The 24,343-nt window shown below is 48.7% G+C and overlaps 1 protein-coding gene across 5 annotated transcripts in view; it reads right to left on the bottom strand.

Moving 5' to 3' along the window:
• NSMF (NMDA receptor synaptonuclear signaling and neuronal migration factor) overlaps nucleotides 1-24,343 on the bottom strand; it is a 62,541-nt gene that overhangs the window by 9,530 nt on the left and 28,668 nt on the right. The window contains exons 3-14 of one of the 5 annotated variants that reach the window (XM_080402074.1): nucleotides 22,259-22,738; nucleotides 17,775-17,850; nucleotides 15,013-15,081; nucleotides 10,899-10,951; nucleotides 8,793-8,882; nucleotides 7,011-7,132; nucleotides 5,269-5,352; nucleotides 4,156-4,189; nucleotides 3,524-3,594; nucleotides 2,263-2,342; nucleotides 515-617; nucleotides 49-124 (exon numbers count right to left, since the gene is read on the bottom strand). In XM_080402074.1, coding sequence (XP_080258200.1) covers nucleotides 49-124; nucleotides 515-617; nucleotides 2,263-2,342; nucleotides 3,524-3,594; nucleotides 4,156-4,189; nucleotides 5,269-5,352; nucleotides 7,011-7,132; nucleotides 8,793-8,882; nucleotides 10,899-10,951; nucleotides 15,013-15,081; nucleotides 17,775-17,850; nucleotides 22,259-22,738 — 1,338 coding nt within the window. Of the gene's footprint in view, nucleotides 1-48; nucleotides 125-514; nucleotides 618-2,262; nucleotides 2,343-2,938; nucleotides 3,002-3,523; nucleotides 3,595-4,155; nucleotides 4,190-5,268; nucleotides 5,353-7,010; nucleotides 7,133-8,792; nucleotides 8,883-10,898; nucleotides 10,952-15,012; nucleotides 15,082-17,774; nucleotides 17,851-22,258; nucleotides 22,739-24,343 lie in introns of all 5 variants that reach the window. The other 4 variants (XM_080402075.1, XM_080402077.1, XM_080402076.1 and 1 more) reach the window with 4 other exon arrangements.

Below are 24,343 nucleotides of genomic sequence, written 5' to 3'. Positions count from 1 at the left end.
GGCAGGCCGATTAGGAACGTGTGAGTCTTTGTACAGAAAATAAATTACCTTGAGCTGATAGTTCAAGTGGGGACTCAAAGGCAACCCTATAAGGATTCATTAAGTTTTTCAGATTCTGAAATAGCTGAAAGGAAAACATATCAAGAGTTAGCAGCTGAAAACAAAGACAAACCTCCAGGGTACCCAGAATTGCCCACCCTGCTCCCTACCTCTAGAAAACCCTCACGTCCTTCAAAACAACTAGCTCACCAGCACAAATAAAGTGCTTTGAATGAATGACTGTTCTCAAAGGCTTCAGTATTTGTCCTGCACATGACTTGGCGTTCCTCCCTTGCTCTCTGGGGAAGGCAGAATCCATGGGGTGGTTTGCCCATTCACAGCCACTCATGGGACAGGATAGCAGCATGTTCCCCACAGCAGAAGAGGAAGGTTTAGACTTCAGAGTGACTATTGCCTCTGTGGGCTTGGTGCTACTCAGCAGACATACCCCGAGAGGCAACTCAGGAACTCTTACCTTCTCCCCATTGGGGTTTCCAAGAACGTAGCAGCCCATGATGTGAATGATATTTGGTTCAGGATTGACTTTACTCATCAGCCGGCTCAACCTCTTCCAGAAGCTGGAAGAAATAAAAAAAACCAGAATACGTAATTAAAAATAAATAAATAAATCTATCTCCTCATATGCATGACTAATCACAACGATGTGTGCGCACACACTGCTCAAAAAGGGCCTAGGGCTTGTAGCCTGAGAAGCAAGCTGCTGAGGAAGAACCACTGGTTCTTCAACATGGAAAAGCAGGGGCAGAGCAAGGGTCTGAGGAGCAGGTCCAAGTCATGTGGTAGAGAAGGAGGAGTAGCCCAACAACCCAAGGAAGCTCCAAAGTGAAAGGAGCAAAGTCCACCAGGATTGCTTTTAGACTGACAGTTTTACTAAGCATCCTCTTCTTGTAGCAGTTCCCTCGAATATCCTCTCTCCCATTTCTATTCACAATTGCCCTTTCTAAATAGGAGTGTTATCAGTGTACTGGTTCATTTCCAGGGCACGAAATAGGCAGAGAACAGCTGGAGAGGCCCTTCTTCTCCATAGCTAGAGAGAACACCAAACCAGGCTGTTCCATGTTAGCCCTTGCTTGGCGCTGCTCACCAGACCTGCTATATTTTGTGAGCACTGACCAGCATGCTGTGCCCAAGGGGCATGAAATCCAACCACCTCCCTCGTGCAGCAGCTTAGCACAGACTTCTGGGGGCTCTAAAGCCCAGTAGATCCTCTGTAGGGTCTGCGATCAGACTGCAGCCTAAGGCTTTCCATGACTGCCTCCCAGGGACATACAGCTTGGGTGGAAACATTCACTTCCAAGCACCCAAGTTTTCAGCTGCGTGTTCACAGCTTTCCAAAGGTCCCTGAATTACCAGCTTTGCACCAGCTATGCCTGGAATGTGTTCAGAAGCATGTCCGCACACACGTGCGGAAGAATTTTATTGACAGCGTTTGTGCCAGAGCATGAGCGTGCTGAACAGATGTTGATTTAAGTACTCAGTTCTCATGCCAACAGAAAGTTGTGTAAGAACAGGTTGGTATACATCCTCTCCCCCACAATGAAGCACTGTTAGCCAAGTACGTTTGAGCCAGCACAAGTGAGCAGGCTGCAAAACAAGCAATGCTTAACTCTCTGCAAGGAGAAGCAAAATTGCCTCAGCATCCCTGGCTGACGGGCTGGCATGTTAGGAAAAATCTTCCTCAGTACCATGCTGGACTTCGAGCAGGCTTTGCAGAGACAAATGCCATTTCCCCCTGCAATTAGGAGGGCAGCTACCAGAGACAGCTGGGGGGGAACGGTTTGGCTTTCTGCCACTAGTCGCCTGCATAGAAATGCCATCTCAGCCACTTCTGAGCAACAGAGGCATGAGGTACATGTTCTGGTTTCTGGTCAGCGGAGCCTTTGTTAGGAGAGGAAATAACCTTTTTTACCCTTTCTTGATAGTCTCTAGTCCAGAGACAGTGAACAGCAGATAAAAGCATAAATCTTCTAGTGACCTGTCCCAGGGCTGCACCACCCCAGGGATGAGCTTGGCTCTACCATCTTTGCAGCTCCCCCTTGAAGGAGCTGTAAGCTGCTGCTAGGTCCCCCCTCAGCCTCTTCTTCCCCTGACCAAGCCACCCCAGCTCCCTTCACCTCTCCTGTTAAGCCACCTACTACAAACACGGAGCAAACCGAGCAGAAAAAGTGCTATGCAAGTCCAGAACATATCACAGCCACTCACAGGATCATATCTTCCTCCTTCTCCACTTTGGCGAAAGTGGCAACTTTGTTCTTTAACAAGTATAAGTGACCAGGACCTCCCTGCAAGAGGGGGGGGGGGGGGGCGGGGGGGAGAGAGAGAGAGAGAGAGAGAGGGAGAGAGAGATGAAACCACTTTGCACAGAAACAAGCCCTGGGTATGTTTCTTGTCCTGCACAGCCATCCCCAGAAGTGCCACAAGGGAGCAGAGCAGATACACCAGGCTGGCACGGCTGCTACAACCTCCACTGCACACACCGCAGGCACCTGCTGCTCAGGAAATATTCACATATAGCAAGTGTGTTGGGGGTTGGATTCTCCATTTTTTACAGTTATATGCCCACCTCGCTCCAGAAAGGCACAAAAATAGATAAAAACCTTCATTATGGGTGGCCGAAGAGTAATAGGGAAGACAAGAAAGTCCCTTTAATTTGGGGATGCTAGGGGACTTGCTGCGGTAGGCAGATGAGAAGCTGAGCGAAGCAGGGATAAGCAGGCAAGACATCGCTGTAGAAGAACTGGACTCTGGCAGCAGTAGGCGTAAAAAGACTGAGAACAACGTCAGGAGAATTAAGAGTCGCAACCTCCAGGTCAGTGTGCCGCAAAACCCTGCTGTTTCACAGCATTAGGCATGTGGGAGGGAGTTCAAGTCGGATTACCTTCCTAACTTCCCATTTCATGGTTCCTTGCACAGCTGCTGGGGAAGTCCAAAGCTGACCACCCTGAGGAAGAAGAGACTTGGGAAGGAAATCCCTGACCAGCCCCAGACCAGCAGTGCCTGAATCCGTCCCACCCACAGCTCGGCAAGCCTGTACCCTGACCCCTCTCCTGCGTACGCTGGCCTCTGGGCTGTGCTGCCTGCCGGTCTGACCCACAACACGCACCACTGTCATTGCTATACTAAGGCTGTATGAAAACCGTAACCACCACATCGCAAACGCTTGTTCCTCTTTCTGGAATCCTCCTTTTGAGGTCTGTGCTAATGCTAGCTTGCCTGGGTTTCCTTGAAAGCAGCTGAGAAGCAGCCCAGCTCTGGACTTGGCCCACTAAATCAGGTTTTATTTCCTGCTGTCGCAGCAGCTTGAGACTGCTCGCTGTCTGGGGAAATGAGAAGTGAAAGCTGTACACATGCAGTTACTTTAACAGAACCTGACTTTGGAATATTGGTTCCTCTATGTAATTTTCCCTGTAGAAAAAGACAAATTTGCAACAAACCATCCAAGCGCTTAACAACTGTCACGTACCTGGCAGAATATCAGCATCTTCCAGATTTTGCAACCTTTCCGATAAATGTTAAGCTTCTTCTCTATTTCCTCTGCAAAAAACAAGTTGGAAAAGATGATCCATGGAGGAAGTTAAATGTTAATCTTATTTCCTCTCCCTTTAGTCCTGAAGGCAGGAGGCTGAGCTGCGAGAGGTGCTCAGCACCTACATGCCCACTGATGTCAAAGCAAACCCTTTGCTTTCAGGCTGTGGAAAGCAGGGAACCCCAGCATTTCACAGGGCAGAGAAGGTACGGTGCAGCGCCAGACACTGCTCAACACTGACCACGGCACTGCAGCAGACCCAGCTGTCCTGACCCTCCTTAATGCTCCTGCTCACCTACCAGAGTACAGTCAACAGGTACCCTTGCTGCCCTGTGCCTCGGCTTTCCTTTCATAAACCAGAAGCTTGACATAGAAAAGGGCCACAGAGGTGAAGTTTTATTTTTGCAGCACATCCAACAGCTGCTGACTGACTGTCAGGTATCACTGGCGTGACGAAAACGCTTTCATGAGTGGCAGCTGAGACACAGGGCAATGGAGTGACTTTAACATATCGATCAGTTACATTTGCAATGGGCAGGAGTTAAGAAAAGGAGGTAACACTCACGTACCTAGGATGTCATCAAAGGTGGCATGTTCATGGTCCTGTAAACCAAGAGAGAAGACACATCAAGGTTCACTGTCACTACACCAGCTCCCATGACATTATTATAGTGATTAATATCGCACACAATCCCATTCCCAGGCAAACAGATGCTCTAAGAGCATGATTATACCGACGGCTTCTAGTCACATCACAGTAATTACCACCCTAAACCGCATGTCAGCAAAGAAGCTGAAGACTGAATGGTCCATGAAGACCAAATCCATCCAAAGGCTTGAAGAGGAATCCTGCAGACAAATCCAAAGCACACACCACCCGTACGGTCAGCATCAGCAGCGTGTATTTGCCTCTTGGCCCATGTTGTGTAGCCAGCCTCCGGCTCTACACGTGTTCAAGCTGGCAAACAGCCACGCTCCCAGCACACCTGCCTCTGGCATCGCAGGGTCCTCAGGACAACCAGACAACTCTTGGAGAGGCGGCAAAGCTAAAGTCTCCCACAGCACTGCCTGCTGCATGTGGAGACTGACTTTCCTGGGCTGTCAGTCCCACTCTTCTTTTTCAAATTACAGGACTATAAAGCGATTAGGAAAAAAAGACCCATGTCTCCTTGCTGGTGTTTCAAACACCTGCTCAGGCAGGACTCGGAGTGAAAAATCAAGGTTAAATTAATGACTTACAGGGACACACCACTGCACACAGGGTGATGGGGTTCATGGTTCACTGCAGAGCCCTGAGGTCCTGCTCATCCTGTCCAAGGCTGAGCACAAGGAGGAGCCCTAAGCTTGGCAGCACACAGCTCTGCTTGGGGGCTCAGGCCTGTCCTGCCTCCCCTTGTTAACCTCCCCATGCTGCCTGGCTGTGCCTGCATAGTCTGGCAGCCCACACGTGCAGTTTTTACTCCACCTTACTCTTCCACCCTGACCCAAGCTCCCCCAAAGCAATCCCAGCCCCCAAATCTGGGTTTAGCACACCCCTAGCCCTTTCCTGACAGCCTTTCCGAATCACATCAGTGTTTTGGAATCACTGTAACAGGAACTAGGGATAGGGACTAAAAAAGAAAAAATTCTCCGTATGAAGCCTGTTCCCACACATTCAGACACGGCAGACGCGACATACTTACATAGAGAATGGGGATGATAGAGGGATCGTCCCTGCGGATAATTGTTGGGACATACTCTGCTTTGGGCACCTTGGAAGAAATGAGCTGGAAGGAGAAACAAGAAGTGCAACAGCATGAGGAGGAGCCAGTAAGAGTCTGGACAGAAGCACAAAGGCTGTGATAACAGCGCCTTGTTCAGTTGCTCTGAGGTGTTACTAACTAGCAGCTAACTCGGCCTACCTGCATCCCTGGGGAAGGTCCTCCAAGCCTTTGCTCCGCTGCAGAGCACCCCCAGGCCTGCCAAGTACACCACGTGTCACAGTCTCCTCGACCCCCAACAAACGAGCACACGGCTCTGCCTAAAAGGCAGGACTGAGCCCGAGATAAGAGTTTTCAAAGGGGAGACCAGTGTGCACAGAGGATGAAAAAGCTTGTGTGTCACCACGAATGGCTGTACCCAGTAAAGGCGATTCCTGTACAGCCTTCCTCTGTGCCAGGGTCTGTGCTCCTGGCTGCAGAGGATTGTTAAAACTGGCACGCGTAGCTGGCTGGTGGTGGGACTGTACACCTGAAGAGGAACCAGCCGAGGGATGAAATGGCGTCAGGCACAGGTAGACACAGCCACAGGATGTCAGGCAGATGCAGGCTGCCTGGCAACACTGGCTGAAGCTTCAGCTGGTTCCATCAGCAGGAGAGCCTCAGAGGATGGACCTGCCGCCAGCACAAGCCAAAGGGCTATGGGAACACGGGCAACTCGGCTGTGCTGTGATTTCAGGCGCCTCTGCGCATTGCTGCGAGAAGGGAGCAGGCAGTAGTGCTGGCGGGCTCCTAAGTGCAGCCTGGGCTTCAGCTGGGGCTGGCTTCAAAGCCCCCCCTCCTGGCAGGCAGCACATCACTGCTTTGGCCGCGAGGGAGTTAACGTAAAGTTTCTGAAGAGGCACAGTATACAGAGTCTATGGACAGACACTCATCACATACACCACCCGGGGAGACACGCTAGAGGTGTCAAGGGCTGAACAAACCCAAGCGCTGGGTTCCTAGCGTTTGGGTCTCACCTGGTCACTTTGCCCTGAGGGTGCTTTAGGGCTGAGTCTGTACAGAGAGCCTGGGAACAGATCTAGCAGCAGACCGTCCCCATGTCCTTCACTCTTCCCAAGTCTTAGCAGGACCCATTCCAACACGGTACTGCTGTGCTGGACTGGGAATGCTGCCCTGAGAACAAGCTGGAAGCTTGAGACCCTGTTTTGCCCGAGTACTTGTGCATGTGGCCAGAGAAGGGATGTGTCAGACCCTGGTCCTGTCTGTCAAACCCCACAGGGCATAGCAGCAGGGAGCACGGGGGGAAGTCTAGTATCAAGGAATGATAAAGGGGCTGAAAGCATCTCAAGGGATGACGTATGGCTCCAAAGCGAATCAGGCAAGTAAAAACACGAGCGAGGGGCTGCTGGGACTGGGGTGTCTATTGTCAGAGTTATCGTGACTCAGGCTAACTCAATTCCGTGCTGGCGACAGTCCTGCTCTGATTTGGGGTTGGACTACAGGTTTCTTCCACTTCTAGTTTTCTTTCAGCACACTATCCCCAGTAATAACAGATGCTGAATACAATGTCATGTCTTGGCTGATCCCTGGGTGACTCTCACTCACACCAGAAGAGCTGCCCATACTGAAGACCTGCCTCTGCCCATGACAATCCTAAACTCAGCACCTCTGAAAGGACAGACAGAGCCTGAGGAGATACAGGTAGCCGAGCTGGAAATCCTCACCATTATTTTTGGTGGAATAAAGTCTTCTCCATCACACGCCATGGCTTCAAGTTCCTTTTCTGCTTCCCAGTTCAAGTCAAAGTCACCATCCAAAGTGCCGCAGGAATCCTGAAGGTCATGGCCTGCCAGAACACAGCCTGCGTTACAAGGGTAGAACAGCTTGCCTTCCCCACTCGATCCTGCCTGGCAGCTAGCTCGCAAGAGGTACCACAAGCCATGAGACTTGTGCCCTCCTTTCTTCCACAGAGTGACAGACGACACTCTTTGGGGCTGGCGTCTCTGAACAGGCAAACATTTAACAAATGAAGAGTGCACACGCAGAGCCTGGTAACACGTATCACATGACTTTTCATCACTCTCACAGTCACCAGGTTACCCTTTCAAATGCTAATTCACAACAGTCACCCTGTCATTTCAGAAACGAGAAGAGACAGAACACGGACAGATGCTCTACACTTTAACATTGCCAAGCTGATGAGCAAAAAGTCCAAAGACTTCAAAGCTGGTCTCCTTGTAATAATTACTGCTCTATGTCTTCTGAACGATTATAAAGAAACTCTGCTGTGTTGGTCAAACTGATCCTGGCAGAGACATCCCAGACCGTGAGGACAGCCGTAGCAAACACACCAGGACTGCAACGTTATACTTGAATTTGCTCTCCAAATTGACCTTACCTGTTGGCCTTCAATGCCTCCTGGGGAAAAAAAACCAACATCTGGAAGGAATATAATTGACCGTTAAAGGTTAAAATTAGAGATGGTTCCCTGAAGCCAGGGACTAAGGAAAGAGAACTGAGATGCCGCTATTTGTGCCTTTTGGGATGTCCGAGTGTCACCGGGCAGTGCCTGAAGCCTGTCTGAACCACGTCTTTTCCATTCGCCTCCGAGTTAGCTGAGGGAGCGGGGAGGAATCAGACTGCAAAGGAACCATCGGGTCACGTTTTGAACTGGCCTTGCATACATCTCCCCATACAACCTGGTACAGAGTTTTCTACAGGTAGAAGGCCTGGATCTCATGCTTACCTGGTAGGTCAGTTCATTTCATTAGTGAAATTCATTCACAATACAACCCATTTCAACATAGGCAAACTCATATCCACCAAGTCCCTTGCCTACAGAGTTTCAATAAAATCTGGGTAAAACAGCCGTTCCCTTTATAAAAAGACAGTGAGAAGATGCTGGCATTTCCTTCCGTAAATTAACACAACAGCATCTCAGTCCCCACAAGCAGAACACTGCAGAATTACTGGGGATTCCCAGAGGAATTCCTGGCAGCCCAAAGGAAGATCAGATTGCCCTAAGCTATCATCTGTGCAACCAGAAGGAAATCAAAGCTACATCTCATGGAGCACCACAGCTGTGCTCTTGAGCTATTCTAGCCTAGGAAAGAGCTCAGAAGGGGCTCTTGCATGGGAAGCCAGGCAGGTTAGCCCCACCACGGTGAATGCAGCCTTGGACTGGTGTGCTTCCAGGTAGCTGTTTTGGTCCCAAGCGAATTAGGAATGATGGGACCGGAGGGCTGTAAGAGAGCTGTACCACTGGGTATCCTTTGGCAACTGCACAATAGCATGAGGTTAGATGCGCTGTGCTCTACAAATAAATGTAGGTACACACAGATGAACAGGTGCATATACCTGGAGTGTTATTTGCTCAGAGCTCATGAAACTAAAAGGATCACAGATGGGACAAAAGGGCACAGAGGAGTTACTCCAGTGGGACTTCAGTCAACACCTCAGCTGGAGGGTTTGGCCACAGGAGGAAGCTCAAAGGACTCAGAACTCACTTTCTCGAGAGTCATGGAAGGAATCAGCTTTGATGGGAGTCGGGTCACTCCAGGACCTGCTGAAGCTCCTCTCACGCCGTTCGGCAAATGCTAGGATAAAACCAAAGCACGACATTAACAGACTCCAAAGCCACCTCTGTTGCTGCCAGCAAAACAAAACATCCAGTAGATTTCCACCAAAGCCACACATCACAGACTCCCTCGTGCTTTTCTTCCGCTTGCCAAACGCGAGTCCTTTCCACACAGCAAAGGTCTGTCTTCTAGACAGCAGAAGACAAAGTGCCCACTTTCTGAGCAGGACCATTATGGGATATGTAACACAGAAAAAGGAGGACACTTGATGGTCTCTCCTCAAACGCACGCAGCCCAAACCTCAATTTAATCAAGGTTATGCCAGTGTCCCAGTGTAAATGCTCCGACTCAAAGGCCTCACAGGAAGATGTACTCAACAGCTAACAACACACACACGACCAGATGAAGGCAGTCGTTCTCCAGTCAGTTCTCCCTTCATGTTCTAGTGGCATCCCAACCAGAGCTGGACCAAACAGAGCGGGGGACTCTGGAAAGCTCACGCTCTATACATTGTCTTGCAAAAAAGGAGATCCTTCAGTTTTTGCTCGCCTGCACTCTCGTGAGCACTCCTCCTCCGGCTTTCTTTTCTTTTCCCCCACGGGCATTATATTGTTTGTACGTGCATTTCCCGAGCGGAATCCAAGGAGCTTGGCACAGCTGGCTGCACTGCAGGCAAATTCCTAGGAACTGCCAATGACAATGTCTGACTTGGCAAGCCCATGTGAAAGCCACTATGCCTAGATTAACAGCCACTTATAGCCACTAACACCTATTTCTGGTAGCAGACAGCAAGTTTGTGGCAGTGTATCTAGTAACATCATCTCATGGCAGCAGCACAGGAATTCACTTTAGATCTGCATTACAAGAGCTGAGAAGCAACCTGTCCTCTGCTGCAGTGTGTCCAAGTGGGGCTGTCCAGGGAGACAAATCACATAGTAAGTTCTTCAGGTGATCTCCATCCTCAGCTTTTGTTTAAAACCAGGCCTTTAGCTATTGTGCACATGAAGAAAACTTTGAAAACACGACTCGAGAGTTACCAAGGCAGAGAGACATGCCTGAACTTCCAGACAGCTCTAGCAGGAGGTAAGCCCTGTTCATTTCAGGCAGTGTTAATTCAGATGCCAATAAAGACACTTTAAAGGGCAGTGCTCTTTGCTGTTCACTTCCCACAGCATATGAGAAAGGAAAAACTGCAAATTCAACACAGCAATGCTTTGCTGTGTGCAGCCTGTACATGATGCCTGGCCAGGGGCTGGGAAGAACAAGCTGTTTCCTCTTCTGGAACAATCCTCAGCTCTCGGGAGCCAGTTAGACCAATCTCAGCCATTTCAGAGCGATAAGGGAGCTGCCCCAACCAAGTTACGGAGGAGTGTTGCCTTCCTCAGGGAAAAAGAACCGCCATTTCCTAGGCCTAAGAAGTGATTTCTTCCCTAGTGAGGCATAACACTCCCTTATTTCCCCCTTGCTTCAATCTCTTCCCTGTTCCTCTTCTTTCTCCCTTCCACCGTCCTCTCGGCTCCCACCAGGCAACTTTCCCCCAGGTCTTGCTGCAGATGGCAGTTGTCAGGGAAGGAGAAGAGAAAGCCACCAGTCTGCGTGGCACATAAAGCACCAACTGTCCCCAGGGAGCCACAGCTGGTCCGCAGCTTCAGTAGGAGTCCAGGCAGCCCCTCGCCAGCTCCACTGCTGAACCCAGCTCTGGTTCTCCTCACAAGCGTCTACGCCGGTGATCACGGAGAACCAGGTGCACGTGGGACAAGGACGCTGCAGCTCTCCTTCCACAGAGATCTCCCATGGCCAAGGCAGAGGGTCCTTGGAAACAGCCTACAGGCTGCTCACAGACATCCGTGCGTCCTGGAGACTTGCAACAACCTGGCCTTCTTTTTTGTAGGGTAAAATGGCACCGGTCAAATCCTTCCTCCAGCCCAATGCTAGGTGCTTTATACCCGCGTCTGCACATAACGCAGGGTTCCCAGTGTCCCACCAGCACAAACCCCAACTCCTCACAGCCACATCATACAGGTGCTCACTTACTTTGTGCTTTAACCCTTCGGCTCCCCACCATGCGGAGGTGCTTCCGAAAATTCCTAAAAGAAAGGCCAAACACAACCTCTGAGAAAAGTAATACAAAGCAATACCCGGGTCCAGCAGAACTGGAAAAAACTCTGGGAGAATAAAAAGTCAAATTGGGAAGACAGCGTATTTCTTTCTGGGCACTCAAAAGCTGCAGACCAGGTTCCCAGCCTGCACCTACTTAGTGCTGGGGATGGTGATGTTTGTCAAGAGCATGAGTGTTTCTGGTGGTCCGGCAAGTGAGGTTCTGCACGGCAGTCCCCTTCTCACAGCCTGTGTTCACTTTCTTATGACTGAGGCACACCTGTGCTGTAACTGTGCTGAAGACACAGCCGCTGCCCACACTTGGCAATGCTCCCTCTTCTCCTGGGAAAGAGCAGTAACTGCTCCCCTCTCTCCTTTCTTCCACACACGCTTCAGAAGGGAAGCGGAGCGCCCAGGCTCTGCGCTGCTAGGCAGCATGCAGGCACCATGGTCATGGCTGTGCTCACTCCCAAACCCATTCACACCAGCTGCTCTAAAATCCCACCTGTACTGTTAGCAACTATGCAGCCCATACTGCTCTCCGGGGCAAAGAGCTGGGAAAGCCTGAAGCAGCTTCTTCCTCCCGAACAGCACCATTCAGCAAGGCTGACTACCTCATGGGCTTGCTCTCTGCCTGCCTAACCACGAGCTTCCCTGCCCAGGGCTCACAGGCAGAGTTCAGCGGGGCTGCAGAGTACACAGCTCCAGGGGAAAGCCCACCAGAGGAGAAGCCCTGGGGAGCAGATATACCCCGTAGTCAAGTCTGTGTAGGACAGACCATCCCAGCCGCTCCTGAGAGACCATGGCAGAGGGACTCCGTGTCCAGCCCCTCCGAGTTGCAAGGGACCTGCTTCTCATCACTCACCTAGACAGGAACCAAACAGGACAGGAACCAAACAGGACACCCGAAGAGACACAAGGAAGAAGCAACACATGAACTATCAAGAAAAGTGTAACCCCTCTGTGAACGCTACTTAAGTCAGGTTGATTTCACCCTGCAGTGCAGCCCCCATGGCCCCAGGGGTGGCAGTGAACCCGTGTACTAGCAGCCTGCATGGAGTCGAGGAGCCTTCCTCGATTTCCTTCTGCCCCACCGACATACCCCACAGATATCAAGCAACAGAGACTACTGCTGGTGAAACAGGTAAAATGACAAGTCCTCTGGCTCACACACAAGTTAGTGGGATGAGTAAGGCCATGTTACAACCATGCAGATGCTTTAGCAAACTAATTGGACTAGAAGACACTCCCAGCGCCGACATGAAGTTGTTCAGAGAAAGTCAGATAGGCTTCCTGCTATCCAGAGAGGTCAACACAAACACAGCCCTTGTGGGAGAGCACTTAAGCCACGCCACCTTCTGCACGGTCCCCTACTTTGGCTTTGGATCCCACGTTGTCATCAGGATCCAAATACAGCAGCTCAAGAAGGAAAACTAGCAGCTGGGTAACGAAGCTGGAAGCAACATTATTCCATGACAAATTTCCATCTGCACTTGGGCTATTAATGTCGTTTCCCAAAGATTTATTTTAGCTCTGCTTAGGTACGTGAAGATTCACTGCTGTGGATTAGACAACTGTGCCCTGTAGACAAATAACTAAAACAATTTCCTTCACTAACACAAGTGGGACTGGCTCTTTGTACAAAGCCTTCTGGAGTGCATGATGACTGGTAATGTGGGCTGTCTTACTGCACATTACTAAATAAATACAGTATTTTAGAGGGAAACAGGGTCATTCTTTACACAGAAAGGTCTTTGACGTATGTTGTAAATCATCAGAATGAAAATCTTTATGGTCAATTGTGAGACCAAGATCATACCAGACTCTGAACAACAATGTTAATTGCCAAGGCCACTGTTATATCCTTTGGGCTTTTGGCATTTTGGAGTACGATCTGTTTTTCTGTTAAATGCTCAGTTGTCCTCTCCACAGAGGAGCTTCTTCAGACCCTGGGGGGGAAGGGGGAGTAAAGCAGTCTTCGCCATGGAGGAGTGATGCTCCCAGCTGCCTAGACAGCTTGGTCCCTCCCATGAGGGCAGCTGTCTAGATACATCTCCTAAATACTGTGGAGAGCAGCTCCAGGGAGAATCCAGCTGCTCAAGGTTAACCATCACACTAAATGCTCAGAGAATGGGACAAAAGCCTTTTTCTTCTCCTCGTTTCTTTAAAGAAAAAAAAAAGGCACTTTGGAAAGGAGGTGCAAACCTGGGACTGCCTCCTAATGTGGGCATCCTGGCAACTGCACCCAGAAAACCCAGTGTTACTTGGTAATTATCAAGATCTCTTCACCCATCAAAATTCAACAACAACCCCTCAAGTTACAAGGATAAAATCTCCTCACGACTCCCTTTCCTGAAGAGTCCATCTCCTGACAGGCTCCAGCTTGCCATATGGTCTGCGTGACCCTATGCCACCTCCACAGTATCCATCCTGGCGAAAGGGTCTCCAAGACACGGCAGCCCCACCGCACACACTCTGCAGCTCTGCCTGCAGCGGATCATTCACGCTCTGCAGCGAAGCCTTTTCATTACCCAAACAGAGGTCAGCGACAGAATTACTGACATACATCCAAGCCCTGCAAAACTCCCGACAGCGCCTCTCACGCTCTTCTCCCCAGCTCCTCCTTGCAGCCGCCACAAGGTTCAGCAAACCATTGGACATCACTCACCCTCGAGGTGACACCACTGCGTGCCATGCTGCACAAACTAGCCTCCTTGCGCACCAGACACACAGGGCCAAGCACCGAAGAGCTGTGCGGTAACAACTGAACTTCCAAAACACCAGAGGCCATGAAGGGCTGCACCACAAGCATTCGAAACTGCAGTGGGGCTGGGGTCCTCCTCGCTCCCTGGAGAACAGATCTGAACACTAACTGCCAGCATCCTTACGGTTGGCCAGAATCTGCTTGCATGGCACAGCCAAAACCCCATCACTGCTATCCCATCTCCTTTTTTATGACAAGATAAATGCAGATGGGGTCGCCCTGTACAATCCTGCCTAGACCTGCAGTGTTCACAGGAGGTGAAGGGACATGCTGGCCCCTCAAAACACGGATGACATGACTCCGTCCTGACTACACAGCATCACCGAGGTATACAAGCCCCACTCCTGTACTTGCAAGCCACACAAACAAGCCATTTTCTAACAAAGACTCACCTCTGTCTAACAAATTCTGAGAAATCTCTTTCTTTTTAAAAGATACACTGTCCATTTAATTACAACATCTTTAATTTTGGTTTTCATTTCTCTTCATTATTGATGAAAAAACCCACCACCCTTAAGTTGCTAAAAACAGTGTCTTCCCAGCAATTTCCCAGTTAAGAAAACCTGATGTTTTTCTCCTACTTTGTTTTGAACAGTGCTGAAGTGATCGTGGCAAGTTTTTAACCAACGGCACAAACCCTTCTTAGCAGGCTGCCAAAATACAGGAGCTTTGGCACATTTAAAAAAATGGAACAGTTCTGATGACCATAGTGGCTAAGTGATGTGCCCAGTGAAGCCAGCAGAGGGAAAACAGGGCTCTTCTGTAATACCCAGACAATGATCAGTCCCCTTTTTCTTTCCTTTCTTTTTCTTTCCTTCCTGTTCTTTAAAAAAAGATTTAAAAAATAGACTCCTGGACACCAGAGATAATAACTTTGTCTAGGTCTCACGTTTTTGAGGTGCATTTGTAGATACAGCAACAGCACATAAAAGTATTCAGCTAAACTCAAATTCCAAGTACTTGGGATAGGGCTGGGGAAACTATGCCTTTAAGTGTTTATATATATATAAAAAATATTTCTCTGCCTGAAACACAGATCTTGCCTATTATATTTGGAAGCTTGAAAGAAACTTGACAGTGTTCCTTTAAGAAGATGGAGATCAGCTATCTTGAGTACTGCAGCATCATTCACCTCCACATTTCCAACACAGCCACTGCTAGTGTCCCTACAAAGAGCAACACAGACAGGGACAACCACGTTCAATGTCATCAAGCGTCACTAATGACACCCGAAGGGCCCATGCAACACCAGGCAAGGTTACAGCTATGGGAGAAAACGGGCCCTACCTCTGTATAACAGCTGCAGAATCATTCTCTCGTTTCCGTCTCTTCCTCTCTGCGTAGCCCCTGAACGCCCTGGGAAACCATTTTAAGCCATTAACCGACTACACAGCTTTGAACTGGAGAGGACACGAAACACAGACAGGGAAGCTCTCACCAGACAACAGAGAGAGGTTAGGCTGACCGAGGAAGGCAGCCAGCCCTCGCAGGACTGCGTGCACACCAGGGGCCAGGCAAAAGACTCCCCACAGCAAAGGTCCTCACTCCCTAGGGTAGGTGGCTGAACAAGCAGTTGTTCCTAAAACAAATATAAGACTGGCCAGAGCCTGGCCCAAAAATAGGGGCGAGCAGCCGTCATCCCTGCTACGGAGGAACGGACCTAGGAGACTGCACACACAAAACCTCTGTACAGCAGGACCAAGAGGCACAAAAGCATGCTAGCAACTGTAGCCTCTGTTTTGAAGATGAGGATGGTTGTGCTGTGATCCTTGTAGGCCTACCAGGTGTAGCCATCTAACCTCTCACCGCCTGACAAACAGCCCTAGCGTAGGGAAAGCATGAGTGAATATGATGGACAGGAGAGGAGAGGAGAATTTATTCAGGACACCAACAGACAAGGAAATAAAAAAATGAAGATTATACTTACGAGATGCTAGAGATTCCAGGAGACGCAGGGAAAAATAAAGAGAAGAGGAATTCATTAGTGCTCAGCCCCGGACAGTGTTTTGAGGGAATTCTCACTCCAGAAGAAACATTTCTTGTTAGGTGGAAGGAAACTGCTTTTTAAATTAAACATTTCTCAGTGGTGAGACTCCTACTTGACCAAGCTAAATCCTCCCTGGGGCAGTGCTGGCGTGTGGCTTGGATGCAAATTAAAGTAGACCCAGATAACATGCAGATGTACAACTGACAGCTGAGCATGGCCCATCAGGCTACAACCGGAGCTCAGCATCACAGTGACAAAGACTTGTGAAGTCAGCTCGCACTGTCTGGTCTATGAAGGAAGCAAGCACAGTGGGCTGAAGAGTCCAGGAGGACGGGGCACCCAGGTGAGCCAACCCAACCAGCTAAGGGAGGGTGCCCTGAACTTCTGGAGATGTTGCTATGCAATTCCTAGAGGCAGCACAGAATCTCCTGAAATATTAACCAAGGAGCTACATTAACCAAGGGAGCTGTGCCCTCCTCCCGAGGGCACCATTCCCCAAACCAACCTCACTTTGGCCTTCAAGCCCTGTAAGCCCTGACACGGGCCACCAACCTGCAACAAACCTTGTGCCCAGCCAAGATGCCTTCAGCTACCAAAGGATGTGCCCAAAGGCAACGTGCTGATTTTGCGCATGGTTTGGCGTGTCAAACCAGAACTGTAAAATACCATTCGCTGTTTCCAGCCAACATTTTTAAAGAGCAAAGCAAGTATCTGTCAAACTGCCCACAGGCCCCGTCAGCCTGGTGCCCAGGAGTGCTGCCCCGCTGGGATGCCACCAGATTTAGAATCCCTGGAAAAGAGGCAGAGGGACATAGGGGTCAGGTAAGAGAAGCAGCACTAGGACAATACAGGGAGCAGAAGCCCACGGAGGCTCCTCACTCCCACTGTCAGGGTGGGATTAGCACCCCACCACCGTGCATCAGATTCCACAGACCGGCACAGGCAAATGCCTCCCCCACGCTGCTCCCCATGCTGCAGGGTGGCACATCTCCAGCAGAGCTGGAGGGGAAGGGCACGAAGACAAGCATTTTTTCTGGGGGATGCAGATTCTTTCCAATATCTCAGCAGCTAGCCCTGTCCCCAGTGCTCTCCAGCCCTCCCTGCACCAGTCCTTACAGTTCTGATCCAGTCTGGGTTATCCCCAGATCAACAATCAGCCTCTTTTTAAGGATTTGGCAAGGGAAAGGTGTGAGGGAAAGAAGAAATGGCAGAGAAATAGATTACAAAAAGAACACCAGATTAGACAAGGAGAAATAAAGAGAGCACTAGAGGTGAGGGTGACACAGACATTGGAAGAAGGACACAGGAAAAAAGTTGACAAGGCTGGAGAGGGGCCTTAGACGGCAGAATAGTGTCTCCTTTCCCTCACTGCTTGCCTTGGCTTTCTAGCCAGGTAGGAAATACTTGAAATTAGGAGGGCAGCACTTCTGACAAGCTGGGTACGACTTGGAAATGAGGCTTCCCTTATTCTCTTCAGTCCTTCAAGAACTGCCTCCTCCCAACACACAACAACCAGAGGCACAAAACCTGTGTGGAGTGTGGAGGGAAAGGCTGTTCCTAACTCAGATCTGTTCGCACTTTGCAGAGATTTTATTGACACCTTCTTGAAATGACCAGACCAGCACAGAAGCTGTAGGACTAAGTCTCATCATAGAGAGATGCACTCTGGAGTGACAAATGCAGGGCAAACCTGGAATAACATTCCCTTGGGGCAGTGGCTGCAGCAGAAGCAAGTGGTGGAAGGTCTCAGCTGGTGCTCCTGCAGGACCCTCACTCTGCGGAGGCAGCCAGGGACAGGGCACAGTGCCAGAGAGAAAATAGTGGAAGCAGAGAAGAGTTAAGGAGCAAGGAGTTAAAGAAGGTAAAACCAAACAAGTGGGAGTAGTAGGAAAGAGAACCAATAAGCACAAAAGTAAGAGACAAGGTTCTCTCTCTCACCCTGACTCTGACTGTGGTGCCAAACATACAACTCAGTTGCTCCAGGCTCTCAGATACAGCTTTGAGTGGGTCGTGAACTTTAAGATACACAATAAAAGCTACAGCAGTGGTTTTTACAACTTACGCTTGCATAGTTGTAGTAGCAGTTTGAAAACTGAAGAGGTTCTCTTTTGGGAACCAGGTTCGTATGGGGACATCATCTGGAAGAGAGAGAGCAGAACCTGAGAATCCAGCGGGCAGAGACATCGTTCATACAGCAAGACTTCCCAAGCTTCTCTTACTGCTTCAGCATCCTGTCCTGTACTAAACAGGATAGTCTCATCCTCATATATATGCACACTACCACTGAGTATTTTGTAAATTTGTGCTAAGCCTGTCTATCAGGCTACTAAACGAAGAATGAAAGCTCTATCCTAAGCGTGGAAGATTAGTATAATCCAGGAATTACAGAAGAGACATTTGAACAAGAAAAAAAAGCAACAGAGGAACAAACCATTTTTCATTAAAAGCATTCTCCAGGCTCCGCATTTTCCTTAGTACCATTAATTTGAAATATCCCATTCATCCAGTTCTTTCTGATACAGCCTCCCATGGAAAAAAAAAAAGCATTCACCTTCCTCTCTTCAGAACCATAAGCCTGAGATACACTCTCTTTTTCTGCCACTGAAGTTTTAGTAAACCCCTCACACACCTGCTCCTGATGACCTTCATGAGTTTTTCTGGTTTTAGAAGTCACACTGCACATCAGCTATGCGATCTGCAGATAACTCTGTGCTTATCTGGTCACCTGTGTTTAAGTCATTAATAATCTGGCATTGTCAAGAGCTTTTCTTTTTAATTCACTTTCATTGGCCAAAACCCAATCAAACCCTGTATGCCTACTGCAGACATAATTACTACAGACAAGATATCTTACCAAATGTTTTGTACAGATCGTAACATAATACAGCCTGCTGTTCCCTGAAAAAAGGCTGCAATTACAGATGCAAAAAAAGAGCTAAATGCAACTGGGGAGGCCTCCTTTGAAGCAAAGCTTCCAAGAAATCATACAGAAAGCTGTAACAGACACTCCTTCTCAGCTAACAGTTTATGTCAAGCCTTGTATAAAGGCACCCTGAGGAAATATATATATGTTAAATGAAAAATGCATTCCAGTATGCTAAATACTTATTATGAAGTTCCTATGTCTGCTCTCCTCCAAAAAAACAGATAGAGAAGAAACGTAAACCAGCTCAGACTGTAAATGAATTACTTGTTGGAAGTCTCGAACCCAAGCAGTGAAGGAGGAGAAGTTGTACAAATTCCTTTTTAGGCAACAATTTTGTACAGACTTCTCTGGGACTACTCATCTCAAAGGACTGACAATCTCTTAATATATTTCACAGCTTTAAGCCACTAGCTTTGATTCAAAGCAGAGCTTATGAACAAGAGCTAATATCCTTATGAGGTTTTGCCTGGACAATTGCTGGAAGCCTCTCCCCTTTTTCTGGTAAGACAGGAGTCAACACGGGAACGACAGCACTCCCCTACCCACAGCACTCAATGGAGAATAAAGGATTTGGGATCATTCAGAAGTGCCTCTTTACCAGCCAGAGGTAGAACAGCAGCAGAGAAGCACAAAGCTGGGTACTAGGGAACACAGCTGAGCTCCAAAGCTCACCCACCTAATTAAAATGCAGATTATGAGTATGGCTATTTTGCTTCCAGGAGCAGGCAGCACCTTGCGTTTTGGCCAGGCAGAACACCTTGTTCTCCTTTCTTGTTACCATCAATTGTGATGAAGTAGTCACAGAATCGTGGGCCTGGGAAAGCCTGCAGGACCTCCACCACCACATCTGGCATCTCCAGCCACTTGCCAGCCTGCATTCAAATCTCAGCACCTCTGTCCATGAGCGGATGCGTTTGTATCAGATGCTGGGAGCAGCACAGGAGATGACAGCTTGTGCTTCTCTGGAATGGTGTTAGGCATCATAAACCCAGCATAAAAATCCATATTAAATTGTGCCAATCTGGCCTAACTGCCACGAGTGTTGGTTTGCAGCAATAACGTATCACGTAAATCCAACCAGAGAAAGCAGTGCTGTAAAGTGAACCTCTGGGGAAATTAGTCTCTCTCTCTTGCCTCCATCCATCTCCGCTAGCCAGGCATGAAGGACATTCCAAGAAATACTTCTTGCAATTTGAAACAGGTGTGCCATTCAGTTATCTTTTTTTTCATTGAGTAACAATGCTTGGATAGAGAGTGCAAACGAGACCAAGCTGAGAAGACTTCCATTCCATGATGCCAGTGCTGGGATGGGATTCGGTCTCAGAGGCGCTGCGCTGCACGTGCAGCCACATGTGCAAACACTCAGAAGCTTGAGACAAGCACTGAGGGTAGCTGCTGCTTGTACAAAACATGAAATAGCCATGGAGGCATCCCCAGGTTCAGCACCATCCACTTCATTCCCATTTAAGTAACTACTCTGATATTTTTTGGAAAGGCAAATCTCCATTTCACATTGATAACTGGCCCTAACAAATATTGCTGCCTAGTTGAAAATATATATTATAAATCCCAAGGCCCAAACAGAAAATGTCATCTCTCTACAGCATTTGCTAGGACATGTTTTGCAGCAAAGAGAGGCATTCAGCTCCAGCTACGAGGAGTTAAACTCTTCCATTAGTGATCCAGAGCTTTCCTTTGGTTCTGCATCAAGCAACCTGCTTCAGTCCCACAGTGCATAGTACAATTCTGGTTTGTTCAGGTGTGCTGATTTTGGCTAGGATAGAGTTAATTTTCTTTGTAGCAACTAGTATGGGCTGTGTGTCGGATTTGTGCTGGAAACAGCGCTGATAACCCAGGGATGTTTTAGTTCCTGCTCAGCAGTGCTGACACAGAGTCAAGTCCTCACACTGCCCTGCCAGCGAGCAGACTGGGGGCACAAGGAGTTGGGAGGGGACACAGCTGACCAAAGGGATATTCCATACCATATGGGATATCAATATCATTTATTAGTTGCTGGCTGGGGTTAAACCACAATGTCGGGAAAGCTTTCAACATAAATCCATCAGCACTAGGACGGGAAATCTTCACTTTCTTAATCCAGTACATGTCACGAGGCTGCAACCGATGCAACACAGCACCCTCATCTCCAGAAGACCAAGCCCCTGGGGTCATGAACTCCTCTCCTGAAACGGCTCTTTTTCTACCCTCACACAATTTTTCTGGCTGTGTCATCATATGCAGAGCCATCTTAACAGGTAAAACACATATGATCACAAAACCATAAAAGGTTTCCATACAGAAAAATTCTTCTCATTCCTTTTCTGGCACTTAAGCAATACAAATCTAAACTTGCACATGTAGTATCTGATGTGAACCCCCAAAATCACAGGGAACAAACAGAAGAATAATGCTTAAAAACTATGCACAGGAGTTAGTGGGACTGTAAGCGTTCTGCACATTTGATAATCCGTTCTTTAGTATTATTATTATTATTATTCAGTATTAGGTCATTTACTAATTTAGTCACATAACTTCAAGCATCTAGGTATGAAAACATGGTCCAGAACCCCAACTTTCAGGGATTTTACCTGCAGTAAATATCACTATGATATTTACTAGAAAACTATGAACCCAGGAAAGATGTATACAATTTGATCTCCACATCACATTATACTAAATTTCTTTTCAAGGAGAAAACCTTGATCTTTCCTGGCTGGACACTCTGCTCTAAAAGCGTTGATGTGTGTTTACAAAAAAAAAAAAAAAAATCAGACAAATTAGGTCAGACTCTTTGCCAGCCATATATAGAGCTGACAGGCAAAGATGGACTGTGCACTACCTTATAATTCAAAGCGCATAGATTGTGACATATATTTGATTAATGGTTAAATTTTTACGACAAGCAGAGATTTTTTAAATGTAATTGAATAACTGCAAGTGCTATTCCCTGAGAACATTAGGCAAATGGATAGTGAGTGCGGAAGAAAGCCCAATATTGTGTTATTTGCTAGTATTTGTGGAAAGCTCTTGAGGTGGCACTACATGAGGGACCCTGCTAAACTGCTTCCAGCCACACAGACAAGCATTCTGGGGACGCACTAAAGCAAAGCACACGGTACCTGAGCTGAGGTTCCTGCTGGGCACCCTGGCATGTTCATAAAGATGTCACCTGCCTCAGCCCCAGAATGAGGCAGAGGAGAGAGGATCCTGCTCTGAACTGCCTCCTGGATGAGCATAAAGATAGGTGCTTTGACACAGGCCCTCCTCTCTTGCTCTTCCGTCAACAAAAAGAAGCCCACAGAGGTCACCCTCACTAAGCCAGGTGAAACTGTCATGAAAACCACCCATCTGCTGCCTACAAGCTAGAAGCAGAAACAACAGAGCTTGGATGAGCTGGCCTCAAACTGAGCTCAGCCTACTTCAGACTCCTCCTTCCATAACCCCTCTCCATGACTGCTGGTGCAAGGTACCACAAGATGCCGAAGGGGAAATGCTACAGGGCCCAACTCGAGGCACATCACAATGAAACCTCCATGCTGAGAAGAGACGGGTGTCACTCTTCACCCCTGTGTCTGAGTCCCTTTGCATCCTTCCAGCACCCAGCACTCACCCTTACTTACCAGACACTCGATCGACACTACACATCCTCTCCAGCCTTTTTCTGTGCCACCCAGTCTCGCCAGATTGCTGCTGCTCCAGGTCAAAGGAATGCTGGGAAGGGGCAGCCAGCCGGGTGCAGTTTGGGCACTCCTTGGAGCCCTGCCGGCTGCCTGGCCAGCCCTTGCAATGCCTGCTAATGCCGTGAGAGCTGCCAGCGCTGTGCACTTGGTGGCCATGGTGGCATTCCTCTTGGGCAGCCCCCTTCATCACCACCAGTTCCATACTTTCATTCTCATGGTCCGACAGCATCGGCCTCTCGCCGGAGATCGTGTAGACTCGTGGCTTCGGTCCCTCGCTTGGCATTTTCTCTGCCTGCTCCTCGGAGAAGCTCCTCTCAAACTTGCCATCTGAGATGACAGAGAGCCTGCGCTTGTTCTGTGCTGCCTGCTGCATCTCAGGGGAGTCCTCCTGTCCGATGTAGGAATCTGCCAACAGGTGATCTGAAACAAATGGTACACCTTCCTTAAAGCCAAAGCACTCCAGACACTGACAAATTCAGGAGGCTCCTTGTTACTGCTGCACAAAGGGGAAGGGGGAGATATAGTAGCTTCCCCAGGAACCTTTTCAGATAAATGCACGCCTGTAGCCTTCTAAACCTCCAGAGCTGGTACTGAAACGAGGCATTTCTCACATATACACCCAACATTTTAAGCATGCACGGCCATCAAACAAGGCTAGAAGCAAATGCAGGTCGCTGCACAGTCTGAAAATCCTTACATGCAAAATAGCCCTTGTCCAGCTGTGCAGTCCTGTCTGCTTCAGCGGGTTTAGCCACGTAAGGGCTACTCAGCTGGTGTTAAAGTTCACAGGACAAGGACCAGCACCAAATTCTCTATGGAGTAACAAACCAAGTGTTTTGTGCACCAAGCTATTATTTTTTAGAACTAAGGGAAAGGTGCAAACCACCAGGGTTTGGTCCCTCTCCCCCGATTTTCTGCCAGCTGGTTTGACATGAAAGAAATGCAAAAAGACTTCAGCTGACAGCTGCAACACAGCGTTCTGCTCTCTGCAGCACCCCTGGTTAGCAGCCTCATCGTGCGTGCAGATGGCGACGGCACAGCCGGCGGAAGCTGTCCTGAAGAAAAATACAACCGCTCCCTTTGTGGGGTAGGCAGATCGAAAGGAGAGAGACCCATGAGTGCAACTATCTTTGGAGCCCACACACTGGATGAAGTGCCAGGAAATTTCAGCATTTCCATGGCAATTCCATGCATGAACCCAACAATAGCTCCCACCCACCCGCTAATCCTTTTTTTCAAGTGGCTGTTAATTACCTCTTACACTTCCCTTCAGATGGGAAGCAGCTAGGGGACCGTTAAAAAGGCTCAGCGGGGAATGCATTATTCATGTGACCACTAACATCCCCCCCCCCCCCCCCCCAATAAAATCATTCATGTCCAGCACAGACAGCAGCATTTTAAAGAGGGAGAAAGCAAACCCAAACCTTTACTTCATTAGATATTTAATGAACATCTTTCCTTTAGCTACTGAGATATGACCTGGAAGAACTTGGTAACAATCTGAGGCTTGGCTACCTTGTAGCTGGCCAGGAAGAGATGAAGGAGGAAGAGACCTAGCTCAAGACAAGCCTGATGTTGTATGTGTGCAATGTGGACCTTTCACTGCTGCCACATTCTGCTTCTTATGAAGTGCTCTCATGCCCCTCCAAAAAGAGCCCTCCCAAGCTAAACACAAATACTTTCAGCTTTTGAATCTGAAGCCCACCTGGATCGTGCTTATGTTGCCCTGGGGCTCTCCCCCTGCTCTGTTTGCAACCGAGACTGAACTGAGCTGGTACTGGTACAGTGTGTCACCCTTACCTCATTTTTCTGCTTGAGGTACAACTTCCGCCAGCACCACTAAGGAGATAAATATGTCTCTGGCCACTCTGCTCAAGAAGTGACTGTCAGGGCCATTCAGGCTGACACAGCTCAGGTTCATTGCATTTGTCTCCTTGTGAGACTCACAGTCTCCAGATACTGTAGCTGGCAGCTGGTGAGCTCAAGGAGTCTCACGCAGGAGGTGCCGCTCGTAGAAGGGCTAAA

The sequence above is a fragment of the Falco punctatus genome, assembly GCF_963210335.1.
Source record: "Falco punctatus genome assembly, chromosome: 9".
NCBI classification, from domain to species: Eukaryota; Metazoa; Chordata; class Aves; order Falconiformes; family Falconidae; genus Falco; species Falco punctatus.
This window is presented reverse-complemented; position numbering and strand designations above follow the sequence as displayed.